At 48.9% G+C, this 15,630-nt stretch overlaps 1 protein-coding gene across 2 annotated transcripts in view; it reads left to right on the forward strand.

The window, feature by feature from the left end:
* The window catches only part of INSR (insulin receptor), a 139,762-nt gene that overhangs the window by 90,762 nt on the left and 33,370 nt on the right, over window positions 1-15,630 (forward strand). For both annotated transcript variants that reach the window (XM_030299196.1, XM_030299201.1), the window contains exons 4-10: window positions 358-506; window positions 1,553-1,697; window positions 4,749-4,963; window positions 5,908-6,034; window positions 7,616-7,866; window positions 9,368-9,535; window positions 14,675-14,876. In XM_030299196.1, coding sequence (XP_030155056.1) covers window positions 358-506; window positions 1,553-1,697; window positions 4,749-4,963; window positions 5,908-6,034; window positions 7,616-7,866; window positions 9,368-9,535; window positions 14,675-14,876 — 1,257 coding nt within the window. The remainder of the gene's footprint in view (window positions 1-357; window positions 507-1,552; window positions 1,698-4,748; window positions 4,964-5,907; window positions 6,035-7,615; window positions 7,867-9,367; window positions 9,536-14,674; window positions 14,877-15,630) is intronic.

A 15,630-nucleotide genomic window follows, 5' to 3' on the forward strand; every position in this document is an offset into this window, starting at 1 on the left:
CCTGACTTCAGGGCAGTGCTGTAGGACCTACCACCATGAAGCACTGACATGTACCTGCACGTTAGACCGTGGTTCTTACTGTCCCCACAGGGGACCATGTCTGGAGACATTTTTGGCTGTCATGCCGAGGGGCAGGTGCTGCTGGGGGCCAGGGATGTCACTTAACACCCTCCAGGTGTGGGCCACCCGCACAATGGAGAATTCCCCAGCCCCAAATGTCAGCCGTGCTGTGGTTGAAGCCCCCTGCCTTAGGGTGACAGCCTAGGTCCAGTCACTTGGGACCCTGTGCAGTGTGGTGTCTGCGACGCTTGTGGGGTCCTGTGTGTCCTGAGCCCCCTCTTTCCACTCTTTCTTCAGCCTCATGTGTACTCCCTGCCTGGGCCCCTGTCCCAAGGTCTGCCACATCCTGGAAGGCGAGAAGACCATCGACTCGGTGACATCTGCCCAGGAGCTCCGAGGCTGCACCGTCGTCAACGGAAGCCTAATCATCAACATTCGAGGGGGCAGTGAGTGCTCTGGGGGTGGGGGCGGCAGCCGGCAGGGACCCACCTTCCCAGACAGTCATCAGTGGAGCCACCCCGAGAAGTTGGCTTCCAGACCTGAAATTCACAGCTCAGCCCTGGCCTCACCCACCCTTCGATTCTCATTTTCCGAGTTGGAAATTTGCATTCTTAGGCAGGAATCTGCGTTTTTAGCGAGTAGGAACCGGTCCCTGTTGCAGGTCTGGGGACCTTGTGTTCAGGAATACTGTCACAGGCAAAAAGGCACCCCTCTGTTTATTTATTCAGGAAACATTTATTGAATACTGACAGTGAACAAAGCAAAACCCATGCATGATGGATCTTACAAATAAACACATCCACACATAATGTACACTTGGGGTGGACCCTGCTATGAAGGGAAGTAAAGCAGGGTAACGAAGGGAGCGGAGATTGGCGACTTTTTCTTACAAAGGGCCCTATCGTAAATATATTCAGGTTTGCAGGCCAGATGGTCGCTGTCATAACTACTCAGCTCTGCTGTTGTGGACTTGAAAAAGGCCACAGAGAACGTGCGGACAAAGGGGCGTGGCTCTTTTCCAACTGAACTTTAATTACAAAACAGACTGAATTTGGCCCCTGGGCTGTCATTTGCCAGCCCCTGAAATAGAGAATAAAGGGGTTTGCTCTTTTTGAAGAGTTTCTGGTCTCGGGAGGCATATACTTTGAGTTGGGGATGAAGCAAACCAAGCAGGGAATAATATCCTGGGCAAAGGAGGGAGCCAGTGCAAAGGTCCTGAGGCAGGAATGTGCCTAGTTTGTGGGGAGGCCTATGTGTCTGGAGGAGGGCAAAGAAGGTAAAAGATGAGAAAAAATAAAAACACTGGTCACTTAGAGAGGGACTTGCAGACCCCGAAGTTAAAGGCTGCGGATCATATTCTAAGGATGATGCGTTTTGAGCAGGTTATGTTGGAGTCGTTTGCAGCCTGTAGGTTGACTCCTCACTATGGGAAATTATGAGAAGGTAAACATATTTCTGTCGAAACTCACTGGATATTCTCTCCTTTCCTTAGACAACCTGGCAGCTGAGCTGGAGGCCAACCTCGGACTCATTGAAGAAATTTCTGGGTATCTGAAGATCCGAAGATCCTATGCTCTTGTGTCACTTTCCTTTTTCCGGAAGTTACGGCTGATTCGGGGAGAGACCTTGGAAATCGGGTACGTGGCCCGGTTCTGTGTCGGTGGCCCCAGCGCTCACCAGGAAGTTCACGAGTTGAAACAACGTAGGGGTTTTTGCCAAGATGTGGAAACACCCGTGTCCACGGACGGATGAGGGGATAAAGGGTGGCACATACATGCAACGGAATGTCTCTCGGTCGTAAAAAAGGAGGAGAATCCTGCCACTTGCGACAACGTGGAGGGTGTCATACTAAGTGAAATAAGTCCGAGGAAGACAGATGCTGCAGGATCTCCCTTCTATAGGGAATTCCCAAAACAGAACAAAACCAAGCTTATAGAGACAGAGAACAGATTGGTGGACGTCAGAGACGGGGAGAAGGGGGTGAGGGAACGGGTGGTCTAAAGGTACAAAGTTCCGGTTGTAACATAAATAAATCCTGGGGCTGTAATGTACTGCACGGTGACTGTGATGAACAATACTGTACTCTATATTTGAAAGTTGCTGAGAGAGAAAATCTTAAAAGAGTTCTCATCATAAGAAACCCTTTTGTTTAAATTAAAGCCTGTGAGGTGATGGATGTGAACTTACTATGTGATCGTTTCATAATATTTACAAGTATCAGATCATTATGTTGTCTGCCTGAAACTAACAGCGTTATAAATCTGTTATATCTCAATAAAACTGAAGGGGAAGAAAAACAGTTCTTTTTCATAATTGAGGTATATAATTGATATATTAGTTTCAGGTGTATAAGATGATTCTATATTTGTATATATTGCAAAATGATCTTCACAAATTTAGTTAACAGCCACCATCACATACAGTTACAAACTTTTTTTCTTACAATGAGAACTTTTTTAACATCTACTCTCTTGGCAGCTTTTAAGTATGTGATACGGTATTATTATTATTTTTTTTTTTAATTTTTTTCAACGTTTTTTATTTATTTTTGGGACAGAGAGAGACAGGGCATGAATGGGGGAAGGGCAGAGAGAGAGGGAGACACAGAATCAGAAACAGGCTCCAGGCTCTGAGCCATCAGCCCAGAGCCCGACGCGGGGCTCGAACACGCGAGATCGTGACCTGGCTGAAGTCGGACGCTTAACCGACTGCGCCACCCAGGCGCCCCTGTGATATGGTATTATTAACTGTAGTTATAAGGATGTAACTTAGGGGGTTTTAAAGCCCCCAAAGAATCTGTTAGGAGAAAGTATCCAGAGAAGCCCGGAGAAGAAAGAATGTGCCAGAACCTGTCCAGAGACCCAGCTGAGGAAAATGATACAGTCACTCTTGGGAAATGGCAGTCCAGCTCAAACTTTGTGCCCTCCAAGGGTGCTGTCTGGGCTTCGTTATGAGTTGGAATGCAGGCTTGACCAGGGCCCTGTGATTTCTGTGTCTTGTGCCTTCTCACTTCTTGGTCCCCTCTGACATTGGCTGCACCTGCTCCTTCCTTGCTGAAATTCTCATCGGTGGCCGGGGATACGCTCCCTGCTTCCTCATCTCCCTCCCTTTCTCCGCCTGCCTTTGGGAGTTGGTGTTCTGAGCTCCCAGCCTTGGCCGTCTCTCTAGCACTCTTCTGCTTGTGCTGAGACCCCCAGCCCTGGCTTACCCTCAAGCCCGCCTCTAGCTGGCTGACCCCCAGAAACCTCAAACGCAACATGTACAAAATGGAACTCCTCTCCTTGCCGTAGCTGTCATTTTCTCATTTCTCAGATCCACCCCCCTCCAGGTCTGCTCACTCTATTTAGGTCAGTAAAACAACAGAAAGCCAGACTAGCTGTGTTTCGTGCAGGTAGAGATGGACTGATGAGCGAGAAGTCTGAGGAAGGCTGTCCCAACAGGAAGGTTCTGTCCATCTTTGTGCCCCTCATGGTCACAAGATGGCTGCCTCACCCCCAGCCTCATGGCGAAAGGGGGAAGGACAAAGGCCCAGGCCAACTGACTGTCTCCTTAAAACAACCTGCCTGGAGCCTCCCACACTCTCGCCCCCAGCACTGATTCCTGCTTTTGTCTCCTTGGGTCACCTGGCTATTGTCAGTTGCGAGGGAGGCTGGATAAGTGAATGCCGGGAAAAGGGGGCTGTGAATGGCTTTTTGAGAAGCCAACTCACTGAACTGTTTATTTTATTTTTTTTAATTAAAAAAAATTTTTTTTTGTTTAATGTTTATTTCTGAGACCGAGAGAGACAGAGCATGAGTGAGGGAAGGGCAGAGAGAGAGGGAGACACAGAATCAGAAGCAGGCTCCAGGCTCTGAGCTGTCAGCACAGAGCCCGACACAGGGTTTGAACCCATGAACCGTGAGATCATGACCTGAGCTGAAGTTGGATGCCCAACTGACTGAGCCACCCAGGAGCCCCAGTAGTGCATTTTACTTAATGCATTCCATCTGAAATGATATTTTGATGTGAACTCAATACAGGACAATGATAAACAAGACTTTTTACATCCTTTCTTTGCACGTGAAGTCCTTAAAGTCTGTGTTTTTTGCTTCCGGTACAGTCAGAATGGCCACGTTTCAGATGCTCAGTAGCCAGATGTGACTAGCGACTTCTGTCTTGACAGAACAGGTCCAGATGCTTCCCTTTTCCCATCTGTCATGTGCTGGTGGCCCACTGATCTTCTAAGGCACAGATCTAACCCAGTTAGTGAACTGTTCTAGAACCTTCCTTTGCTAAGGAAGGTTAAGTGTTCTTGGTTGTGTTCTGGAATGCCGTGTGCTAGAGGGTTGGGCCCACTGTAGTCTTGTGGCCTGTCACCTGTTGGCCAGAGAGGCTATTTTTCTCTTCCCTGGGTCCACCTCAGGTGCCGCTGTGTCTTCCTTTCTTCTCCTCTGCAAAACCGTATCTCAGCCCATCGCTTACCCTCCTCCCCCACACGACTGAGCACAGACACCTTCCTGGCCACGGAGACTTCCTCACCTTCCCCTGTTCCTCCCACCCTTCATTTAACACTTAACGGGCACGTGCCAGGCAAGTGCTAAGGACTGGGGACGTAGCACCGGACACGATCAGCTCCAGCCATGGCCCCCCAGCCTTGGCGTTGGAGGTGACAAACCCATGTATGACTGGGTTTGTGTGTGTTTCCATAGGAACTACTCTTTCTATGCCTTGGACAACCAGAACCTGAGGCAGCTATGGGACTGGAGCAAACACAACCTCACCATCACTCAGGGGAAACTCTTCTTCCACTATAATCCCAAACTCTGCTTGTCGGAAATTCACAAGATGGAGGAGGTTTCAGGAACCAAGGGGCGCCAGGAGCGGAACGACATTGCCCTGAAGACCAATGGGGACCAGGCGTCTTGTGAGTGGTGATGCCCTGGTCCTTCCAGCCCGTGGGCCAGATAGCATGGCTTCCCTCCCCTTTCAACATGGCGGTGGCCTCCAGGGGGTGTGCCACTGCACCCCAGTGAGCTAGAAAACTCTGTGTGTTATAGGCTTTGTGAGGACAGGTGTATCTTCTCTCTTGACTGCAGATACAGTGCCTGATACTGGAAGATGCCACATAGGCATTGAATGAATGAATGAATGAATGAATGATACCTCCTTATATATGACCTCGGCTCAAATGCTATAGCAGACCCTGCAGTTGTTATAGCTGGAGAGTGTTAGGTGACTACTCTCCTCCGACAGGTTCTTTCTTGAAGGAATGTGTGAGCATTGAAGTGCCAAGGTTTCCACTAATACCCACCTATGCAGTTGGTTCCTTGTGGCAGAATGTGGGAATCCAGGGTGGGGTGAGGAGAGCAAGGTTGGGGTGGAGGTTACGGGAGGGCTTGCATCGCAGGCAGAGGGAATTGGTCTTTCCAAGGCCCGGTCTCTCCAAGATCTGCATATGCTCTCTAAACTTATGTGGCATGTGTGCATTTGCCCGGGAGTTATGTCTTCGGACACGGAAGGCTTGCAGGTCCACACGTGTGACAGAATTGCGTCAGGACAGATGTTACTCTTGAAAATCACTTTTCCCAGTAACTATTGGCCGGTTGTCCTTAGTTTGGTGCTGATGCTGTTACTCAGTTAAGCATCTGGCCAAGTCGCTGGCTTGTGGTAGGGATGGTAGGGGTCACCTTGCACGACCAGTTCTTGCCTCTAAACACTGGGAGAAGGCACATGGGAATGAGACCCATCAAGGGAACAGCGGGTTGACATCTCCTTCCTCATGGACGCTGTTGGAAATGTAGGATCACCTGCTTTGGGCTGAAACAAGTTTTTAGTACTGATACTGCTGTTGTTTTTAAACTTTCCTAGGTGAAAATGAACTACTTAAATTTTCTTACATTCGGACATCTTACGACAAGATCTTGCTGAAATGGGAGCCGTACTGGCCCCCTGACTTCCGAGACCTCCTGGGCTTCATGCTCTTCTACAAAGAGGCGTAAGTTGAAAGGTTAAGAGGTGTGCAGGTGGTGTGTGTGTTCAGATGTTCCCCTCTGAGATTCCTCGATCTCTCTCCTCCTTCTGGAATAACCATCATAGGTTCCTTTAGACCATCTCACAAGTTGATGGCGTGTGAAGTTGCTAACATCTCCATCTGTCAAAATCAGGAATTGAAACAGGTTTCATTTGAAGGTCCAGATTGGCCAGTTTCCTACAGCAATATTCCATTTGGCCGCATAGACGTACATCTCACCAAGATACATCCTTAACAGAATTTGCTCAGTCTACTCCATGGGTGTTTAAAAATTTATTTTTTAAATCTATTTGGCATTTTCCCCAACATTTAAAGAATTGTGGTAAAGCATACATAATATAAAATTGACCGCTTAATTATGTCTAAGTGTACATACAGCTCAGTGGCATTAAATCCATTCACAGTATTATGCAACTGTCTAGAAATTTCTAGAAATTTTTTGTCTTCCCAAACTGAAACTCTGTCCCCATTAAACAACACCTGGTCATTTTAAGCATAGTTGACCCTTGAACAATGCAGGGGTGAGGGGTGCTGACCTCCCTGCCACCCATGTAGTCAAAAATCCATGTATATCTTTTGACTCCCCAAACACTTAGCTACTAGTAAGAGCCTCCTATTGACCAGATGGTAGGCTTACCGATAACGTAAACCGTCAATTAAGACGTATTTTGTATATGTATTACAGACTGCATTCTCACGATAAAGTAAGCTAGAGAAAAGAAAATGCTATTAGGAAAATCATAAGGAAGAGAAAATGCATTTATAGTCCTGTGATGTAAAGAATATGCATGTAGGTGGGTCCATGCAGTTTAGCCTGTATTGTTCAAGGGTCCACTGTATACGACTGTGCTGAAAAAAAAAATTTTTTTTTTAAGATGTTATTTTCTTTTAAAGTTTACTTATTTATTTTTGAGGGAGGGAGAGAGAAAGAACATATGGGGAAGGGGCAGAGAAAGGGAGAGAAAGAGAATCCCAAGCAGGCTGCACTTTGCCCGTGTGGAGTCCTATGCGGGACTTGAACTCACGTACCATGAGATCATGACGTGACGGCTCAGATCAGGTGCTTAACCGACTGAGCCATCCAGGTGCCCCTAAAGATTTTATTTTTAAGTAATCTCCATACCCAATGTGGGGTTTGAACTTACAACCCTTAGATCAAGAGTTTCTTTCTCCACTGACTGAGGGGAGCCAGCCAGGTGTGCCCCTGACTGTCCTGAAATTTTAAAGGGAGAAAAGGAAGTGGCGATCGTATTCATATTAATCATTATTCCGTCTCTGAAGATGTATCATGTGTCAAAATGTGTGCCGAGAAGTAGTCTCTCTTACAGTCTTATCAATAAGCCATCAACTGTTAATTGGAAAATGAGCTGTAAGGGAAGTAAGTAGTCCCTTCTCTTTGGGACCTGAGTCATTTTTCCTTGTGACATAAGATTGTTGATGAACAGGACGCAACCTTATAGGACGTCACTGTTCCTGCTGCGTCTCTCCGTGCTCAGAGCGATAGTCAAGAAATGATAACCGTCTTGTCCTGCTTTGTCTTGAAAGCCCTTACCAGAATGTGACTGAGTTCGACGGGCAGGACGCGTGTGGCTCCAACAGCTGGACGGTGGTGGACATTGACCCGCCTCTGAGGTCCAATGACCCCAAGTCGCAGAACCACCCAGGGTGGCTGATGCGGGGTCTCAAGCCCTGGACCCAGTATGCCATCTTTGTCAAGACCTTGGTCACCTTTTCTGATGAGCGCCGCACGTATGGGGCCAAGAGTGACATCATCTATGTCCAGACCGATGCCACCAGTAAGTGTTTGTCATATGAGTTGGAAATCTTGCCTTTAACGGGTTGACATGGTGATGGAAGAAGTGCTCTTTTCTGTGGCCATTGGCTTCTTTTTAAAAAATTTTAATTAATTTATTTATTAGATATTCACATATTTTTGGGAGAGAGAGAGAGAGAGAGAATGAGCGGGAGGGGGCAGAGATAGAGAGAGGACAGGTGATCTGTGCTGACGGCCAAGAGTCTGATGCGGAGCTTGAACTCACCACCTGTGAGATCATGACCTGAGCTGAAACCGAGAGTCGGATGCTCAACCGATTGAGCCACCCAGGCGCCCTGTGTTTATTGGCTTCTTAAAAGAGCCGGGTGCCGGGGTTTATAATTTCAAAAGACAAGACAGTAGCAACAAGTCACTTGAAGGGTGTATATATATGTATACACATTCTTCCCATTATGGAAAACTTTCAAATATTCACCAAAGTAGAAGAAAAATGAGCCCCATGACCATTTCCCAGCTTCGATAATTACAGTGTTTTGCCATTTTTACTTCATCGCTGTGTCCCTTCTCCTTCCATTCTGGGGGGGTGGGGGGTAGGTGGGGCGGGCTGGAGTATTTCCTAGTGATTTAGTTGTATTTTCGTAAAGCCCAAGTCCTTCTCCGGTTGTGGGGGTTCTCAGCCCGGGGTGATTCGCCCCACCCACCCATCGCCGCCCCGGGATGCTTGGTGATGCCTGGAGACAGTTTTGGTTGTTGTGACGGTGGACGTGGGGCTATGGGTGGAGGCCAGTGATGCTTTCCCTACATCCTGCACAGCAACAACAGAGAATTATGTGGCCCCAAATGTCCATAGTACTGGGGGTGAGAAGCCCTGTCCCAGGGGACACAGCCCAAACTTCATGAGCCAGCCCCGGCCTTTTTGGCTGGTGCCCCTCATCTTGTGTCCTCCAACGATACCAAATGACTTAACAGTTTCTGGAAACTTCTAGCTTCCTCTGCCTTGAGTCCCCCCCGCCCCTGGCCCCCCCCCCCCCACTGAGGGATCAGCCACCTGCATTGTTGAGGGGTAGGTTTTGTGGGGCCCAAAGGTAGTGCATTTTGGGGGACTCTTAGATGAGCCGCCACTCCAGTGATGAGGACGACTGGGATCCAAGTGCTGACGGTTGCCCCACGGCTGGGTTCCATTTGGGACGCACGTTAACCAGAAAAACGTGAGTTTATTTGTCTCTTCCCGCTATCTTCCTTTCCCCCAGCGTCTTCCCAGTGCCCAGGACAGAGCTTGGAGCCCGGCTGGAGCCCCGTAAATGCCTGTTGTGTAAATGAATGAATGGCAATGTGATGTGTGGTATGAGTGGACAAGTGTGCTTGCCGGGTGAACGTCGACAGGCCTCCAGCGTCCTCTGAGGTTCAGTCATCACTGCGGCGAAAATCTGCGTGACTTCTCCAACACGTGTGTCCTCCTTGCGCCCGCCCGACAGCCAGTCGCCTCCTGCTCACGGTGGACCTGTCTCCTTTCTCCTTTGCAGACCCTTCCGTCCCCCTGGATCCTATCTCGGTTTCGAATTCCTCCTCTCAGATCATTCTGAAGTGGAAGCCTCCCTCGGACCCCAATGGCAACATCACACACTACCTGGTGTTCTGGGAGAGGCAGGCGGAGGACAGCGAGCTGTATGAGTTGGATTATTGCCTCAAAGGTGAGTGCGGGCGGGGTGTGTGGGAGCGGACGATCTGCTTTGTCCTGCTTCGAGGGAAACATCTCCCCACATCCTGGTTTTCCCAGGGTACGTGTGGGTGTGTGTGCACGCTCACACACTCCACAGCCTCTCATACAAGAACGTGCACACACGTTTCTCAACCTGATGACACTCTGGAGACTCACGTCAAAACCAGATAGCTCTTATGCCTTGCCACCATTTCCTTCTGGAATTTTCTCCTCCCCCCCCTTTTCCCTGTGGGGATGCGGCTGTGTTAACCCCCTGTGTTTTTGCGCTGAGCTAGGAATGGAGAGGCTCTTGACAAAGTCAGGGAAGAGTTCTAGCCCCTGAATTTAGACCCTCACGTTTTAAGGACTGGAGACAGCAAGGAGTGGCAATCTGTTCTCTTCTGTGCTTTCCATTAAAAATTTATACTAGTGATGATTTCCCCCCTCAGTCTATAATCTTGTTTACTTAACAGGCTTCATCCATTTGTAGAAAAATAGGAAATTATTTGTGCTTCAAATTAGTTGGTATAAATTAGTTTAAAATTAAAAAAAAATTTTTTTTAATGTTTTTACTTATTTTTGAGAGAGAGGGAGAGAGAAGAGACAGAGCGTGCGCAGGGGAAGGGCAGAGAGAGAGGGAGTCACAGAATCCTAAGCAGGATCCGGGCTCTGAGCTGTCAGCACAGAGCCTGACACAGGGCTCGAACCCACAGACTGAGAGATCATGACCTGAGCCGAAGCCAGATGCTTAACTGACTGAACTACCCAGGCGCCCCCTTAACATTTTACTTTTGCAAAATTTTTTTTAATGTTTATTTATTTTTGAGAGAGACAGAGACAGAGTGTGAGTGGGTTGGGGGCAGAGAGAGAGGGAGACACAGAATCCTAAGCAGGATCCAGGCTCTGAGCTGTCAGCACAGAGCCCGATGTGGGGCTTGAACCCATGAACCACGAGATCATGACCTGAGCAGAAGTTGGATACTTAACTGACTGAGCCACCCAGGCGCCCCAAATTAGCTTAGAATTTTAATTAAAATTGGATTTAAAAACAAAACAAAGCAAAAAACCCCATCAAACTGGAGAAATAGATGTCATTTTCCCCCATTGGTTTTTTTTTTTTTTTTTTTTTGGTCAGTTTGTTTTTATGTTTGTCTGTATTTATTTTTCTCTAGATTGTTTTAAGTTAGTGATTTCCTCAGTGATTGACCTCGGGGGCAGAGGCTCAGGGATGGCTGGTGAGGCCTGGCCGAGGCCCTGAGCCCTCGGGCTGCTCTCGGCTGGACCTCTCGCTCCGGCTGTAGGGCTTTGGGCAAGTCACTGAGCTTGCTTCTGGCTGCCTCCTTTTTGGGAGAAGGGGCAGGAGGCCAGATGATCTCCGGGAGCTGTCCCAGCTCTAAGATCATGTGCTATATGTATGCCTGTGACCTCATTCCCCGCCTGAGCTGAGGGCTGCAAACGTGATTTATCTCCTTCCATGCTTTATATAACTCGAGAGCAAGCACATTCCTCGGCTTAGCTGTGAGCTCTTGGCCCTGCATTCGAGTAACCGAAACCACCAGCTTGAACCACCACCGGCGGTGGCCCCTGATACCTTCTTTGCTTTTTCTTTCTTTTTTTTTTTTTTTTAAAGGGTAACCACTTTTATTCTGGAAGTCTAAATCTGTCATTACAATGTGGCTATTTATTTAAAAAAAAATTTTTTTTTTAACGTTTATTTATTTTTGGGACAGAGAGAGACAGAGCATGAACGGGGGAGGGGCAGAGAGAGAGGGAGACACAGAATCGGAAACAGGCTCCAGGCTCCGAGCCATCAGCCCAGAGCCTGACGCGGGGCTCGAACTCACGGACCGCGAGATCGTGACCTGAGCCGAAGTCGGAGGCTTAACCGACTGAGCCACCCAGGCGCCCCAACAATGTGGCTATTTAAACGTGGCTTGGGGGGCCTGGGTGGCTCAGCCAGTTAAGTGTGGACTTCGGCCCAGGTCGTGATCTCACGGTTCACAGGTTCAAGCCCCGTGTCGGGCTCTGTGCTGACAGCTCAGAGCCTGGAGCCTGCTTTGGATTCTGTGTCTCCCTCTCTCTCTGCCCCTCCCCCGCTCATGCTCTGTCTCTTTCTGTCTCAAAAATAAACATTAAAAAAAATGGCTTAATTTGTAATGAGGGGCGCCTGGGTGGCGCAGTCGGTTAAGCGTCCGACTTCAGCCAGGTCACGATCTCGCGGTCCATGAGTTCGAGCCCCGCGTTGGGCTCTGTGCTGACTGCTCAGAGCCTGGAGCCTGCTTCCGATTCTGTGTCTCCTTCTCTCTCTGCCCCTCCCCCATTCATGCTCTGTCTCTCTCTGTCCCAAAAATAAATAAACGTTGAAAAAAAAAAAATTTGTAATGATCACAAAGTTTATGTAATTAAAAATAAACTTAGTAAGGAACAGATTTTGTATGATTCCACTCATTGGAGGTCCCTAGAGGAGTCCCATCCATGGAGACAGAGAGTAGATCGTGGGCCCCAGGGGTGGGGGAGGGGACGGGGAAATCCCTGTTTCATGAGGACAGAGTTTCAGTTTGGGGAAGATGGAAGGTTCTGGCGGTGGATGGTGGGGGTGGGAGCATGACAGTGTGAATGTGCTTAATGCCCCTGAGCTGTACGTTTTTAAAAATGACTAAGATGGTAAGTTTCATGTTATGTGTATTTTACCACAATTAAAAAAATACACACAATAAGTAAGCTTGCTAACTGTGACCAGTCCTGGTTTCCTATTAGTATCAGCTATGTTTTTCCCTCCCACTTGGCTTTATTGAGGTATGTTTGAGTTGTAAGATATTTAAAGGTAAAATCAGAAGGTAGTGAAAGTGTCCATTGGGATGATTTTGATACACATACATGCTGTAAAGGGATTTTTCCCAGGTAGTTAGTTAATACATCCATTACCTCCTATTTTTATCTTTTTTGTCTGTGTGTCTGAGAACATTTAAGTTCTGTTCCCCTAGCATATTTTAGTTATACACTGCAGTGTTATCGACTGCGTTTTTATTTGGGGGGGAGGGGAGGGCGCAAGTGAGCGAGGGACGGAGAGAGAGAAGTGGGACTCGCCTGAAGTGAGGCTCTACCCAGCGTGGGGGTAGAACCCGCGAACCGTAAGATCATGACCTGAGCCCAAGTCAGATGCTTAACCGACTGAGCCACCCAGGCACCCTCAACTGCATTTTAAAAAATTATGGTAAAGTATATATAACATAAAATGGACCATCTTAGCCATTTCTAACTGTCCAGGTCCGTGGCATTAAAGCCCATTCGCACTGTTGGTTGACCATCGTGACCATCCAGCTCTAGAACTCTCTCATCTCCCCAAACTCTGTCCCCGTGAAGCACTGACTCCCCCCCCAGCCCCTGGCTCCCACCATCTGCTTCCCGTCTCTGTGGATGGGACTGTCCCTAGGTGCCCCGTCACCCATACTTTTACTGCGTAGTCAGAGAAAAACCACGCGGCGCTAAGTGCCCTGCCGTGGGTGCCAGAAAGGGTGACGGGGGGTGAGGAGCTGTGTCTGACCTCATGAAAGGTCCTTTCCCCTCCAGAAAATTCTCAGCAGCCTCCCTCACTCAGGAAATCCTACCTTTTTCTTCCATTTATAATGCCATTACCAGTCCCTTTAATGGTTAACCCAGCCAGGTTAGTCCGTGTCTATTAATACACGTCCCAAGTATTTTTAAGAGTCCCTTGTAGGCTTTCACAGCTGTATAAATACTTGGGTTTCCGAGTGGATACTCAGCATTCACGGGAAGGTACTTGGAGCCCATTGTCTCCAGGACGCATTCAGGGGGAGAAGAAAAATGCTCAGGAGCTCCTGGGAGGCTGCAGGCACCAGGGCTGGCTGCAGGATAGGTGAATCCCAGGGCCCTTCGTGGATTGTGCTGGAGAAAGTAGCCTTTATGTGCCTGGTTGCATCAGAAGTGTGGCTGTGCCCACACGATGGATGGCAGGCACCCCTGGGACCGGGCTCGGGTCAAGACACAGCCAGGGGGGCGCCTGGGTGGCGCAGTCGGTTAAGCATCCGACTTCAGCCAGGTCACGATCTCGCGGTCCGGGAGTTCGAGCCCCGCGTCAGGCTCTGGGCTGATGGCTCGGAGCCTGGAGCCTGTTTCCGATTCTGTGTCTCCCTCTCTCTCTGCCCCTCCCCTGTTCATGCTCTGTCTCTCTCTGTCCCAAAAATAAATAAATGTTGGAAAAAAAAAAAAAAAAGACACAGCCAGGGTGGCACTTAGCAACTTTGGGGGCGCCTGGGTGACTTAGTAGGTTAAGGATTCAGCTTCAGTCCCAGTCGTGATCTCGCGGTCCGTGGGTTCGAGCCCTGCGTCGGGCGCGGTGCTGATGGCTCAGAGCCTGGAACCTGCTTCGGATTCTGTGTCTCCCTCTCTTTTTGCCCCTTGCCTGCTCATGCTCTCTCTCTCTCTCTCTCTCTCAAAAATAAATAAATTTCCAAAAAAATTAAAAAAAAAAAGCAACTTTGTGTTTTTAGGATACTACCTTCCAGCAGTTGGTGTTCTTTCTTTCTTTCTTTTTTTTTTTTTCTGATTCCTTTTTCTGTGCTTATTTTTTTTAATTTTTTAAAAATGCTTTTATTTTTGAGAGAGAGAAAGAAACAATGCAAGCAGGTGGGGGGGGGGCTGTCTTTCGGCATTCCAAGGAAATTCCTACCACAGGGCCTTTGCACTTGCTTTTTGCACCATCTGAACTGCTTGCACCAAGGTATGTGCATAGCTCACTCCTTTACTTAGTTTGGGACTGCTCAGCGGTCGCTTTCTCCGAGACCACCTCGTGAAAAACAGCACCCCCAGGCATCCTGTGCCCTTTTACCCTGCCAGCTGACTCATGGCATACGTATTTATTAGTTTATTGTGGATCCCTCCATCCACATGCACTAGAGTGTAAGTTCCATGAGGCAGGGTCATGCCTAGTTACCTTACGGTCTCCAGCCCGATGGGATTATGGTGTCTCACAGTTTCTGGAACACACGGACCTGCACAGCTGCCCCGTGTGCCCAGCCCCTCTGAGAAGACCCCCCCCCCCCTTTGCTGTGTGTGTGTTGTGGGGTCAGGCGGGGAGAGATCTCAGGCCACCTGCTCTGCCCGTCTCTAGGGTTGAAGCTGCCTTCCCGGACCTGGTCCCCGCCGTTCGAGTCCGAGGGCTCCCAGAAGCACAATCAGAGTGAATACGAGGAGTCCGCTGGCGAATGCTGCTCGTGTCCCAAAACCGACTCTCAGATCCTGAAGGAGCTGGAGGAGTCCTCTTTCAGGAAGACGTTCGAGGATTACCTGCACAATGTGGTTTTCGTGCCCAGGTCAGGACTTTTCATTGGCTTGGTGTTGGGGGTCATTCCCTGGGGAACAAGATGAAGTAGCACCCAGAGGGTGGGCAGGTAAAGGGGGAGATTCAGGAGAAGCCTTTTCAGGAATAATCACCCCAAACGGGGAAAAGTTAAAAAAAAAACAAAAACAAAAAAACCCTCAGCATTTGCTCCCCGACGTGGCCCAAACCCTTCCTCCCACCCGTGGGCTGCCATCTGACTTCTCAAACGAGCTCCGTTAGATTATCGAGGCACACCCCTGAGGAGGGCCCCCTGGGCCCGTGCTCCTTGTTCATCTATGCAGCTGTCTCATCCTTCTGGAAATTTCTATGGCATCTTCAAAACCTGGAGGCTTCTCCTGTTTAAGGTTGGGTTTCCTTCGGTGAATGAAGGGACTTATTGACATCCCATCCGATGTGAGAGGGTTTGCAGCGAAAATGACTCGAGGCTAGTCAGCTGTCTGCAGAGACATTTAGGTACATGGCATGTTTCTTTCGAGGCCTCAAGCTTACTTGTCCGGCAAGTGCAGATAATCATGGTTCCTATTTCCTAGGACGGCGAGAGCACGTGAGTCACCCAGGCTTCTCAGCCTTGACACTCTCGGCGTTTGGAGCCAGCCCCCTCCTTTGCCGTGGGGCCGTCCCGTGTGCTGGGGGATGACAAACAGTATCCCTGCCTCCACCCCCCTAACACCAGCAGTGCTGCGTGCATCACGGGTTCGTGACTCTTTGCAGTCACTTTGTTTATT

Source organism: Lynx canadensis, chromosome A2, assembly GCF_007474595.2.
Source record: "Lynx canadensis isolate LIC74 chromosome A2, mLynCan4.pri.v2, whole genome shotgun sequence".
NCBI classification, from domain to species: domain Eukaryota; kingdom Metazoa; phylum Chordata; class Mammalia; order Carnivora; family Felidae; genus Lynx; species Lynx canadensis.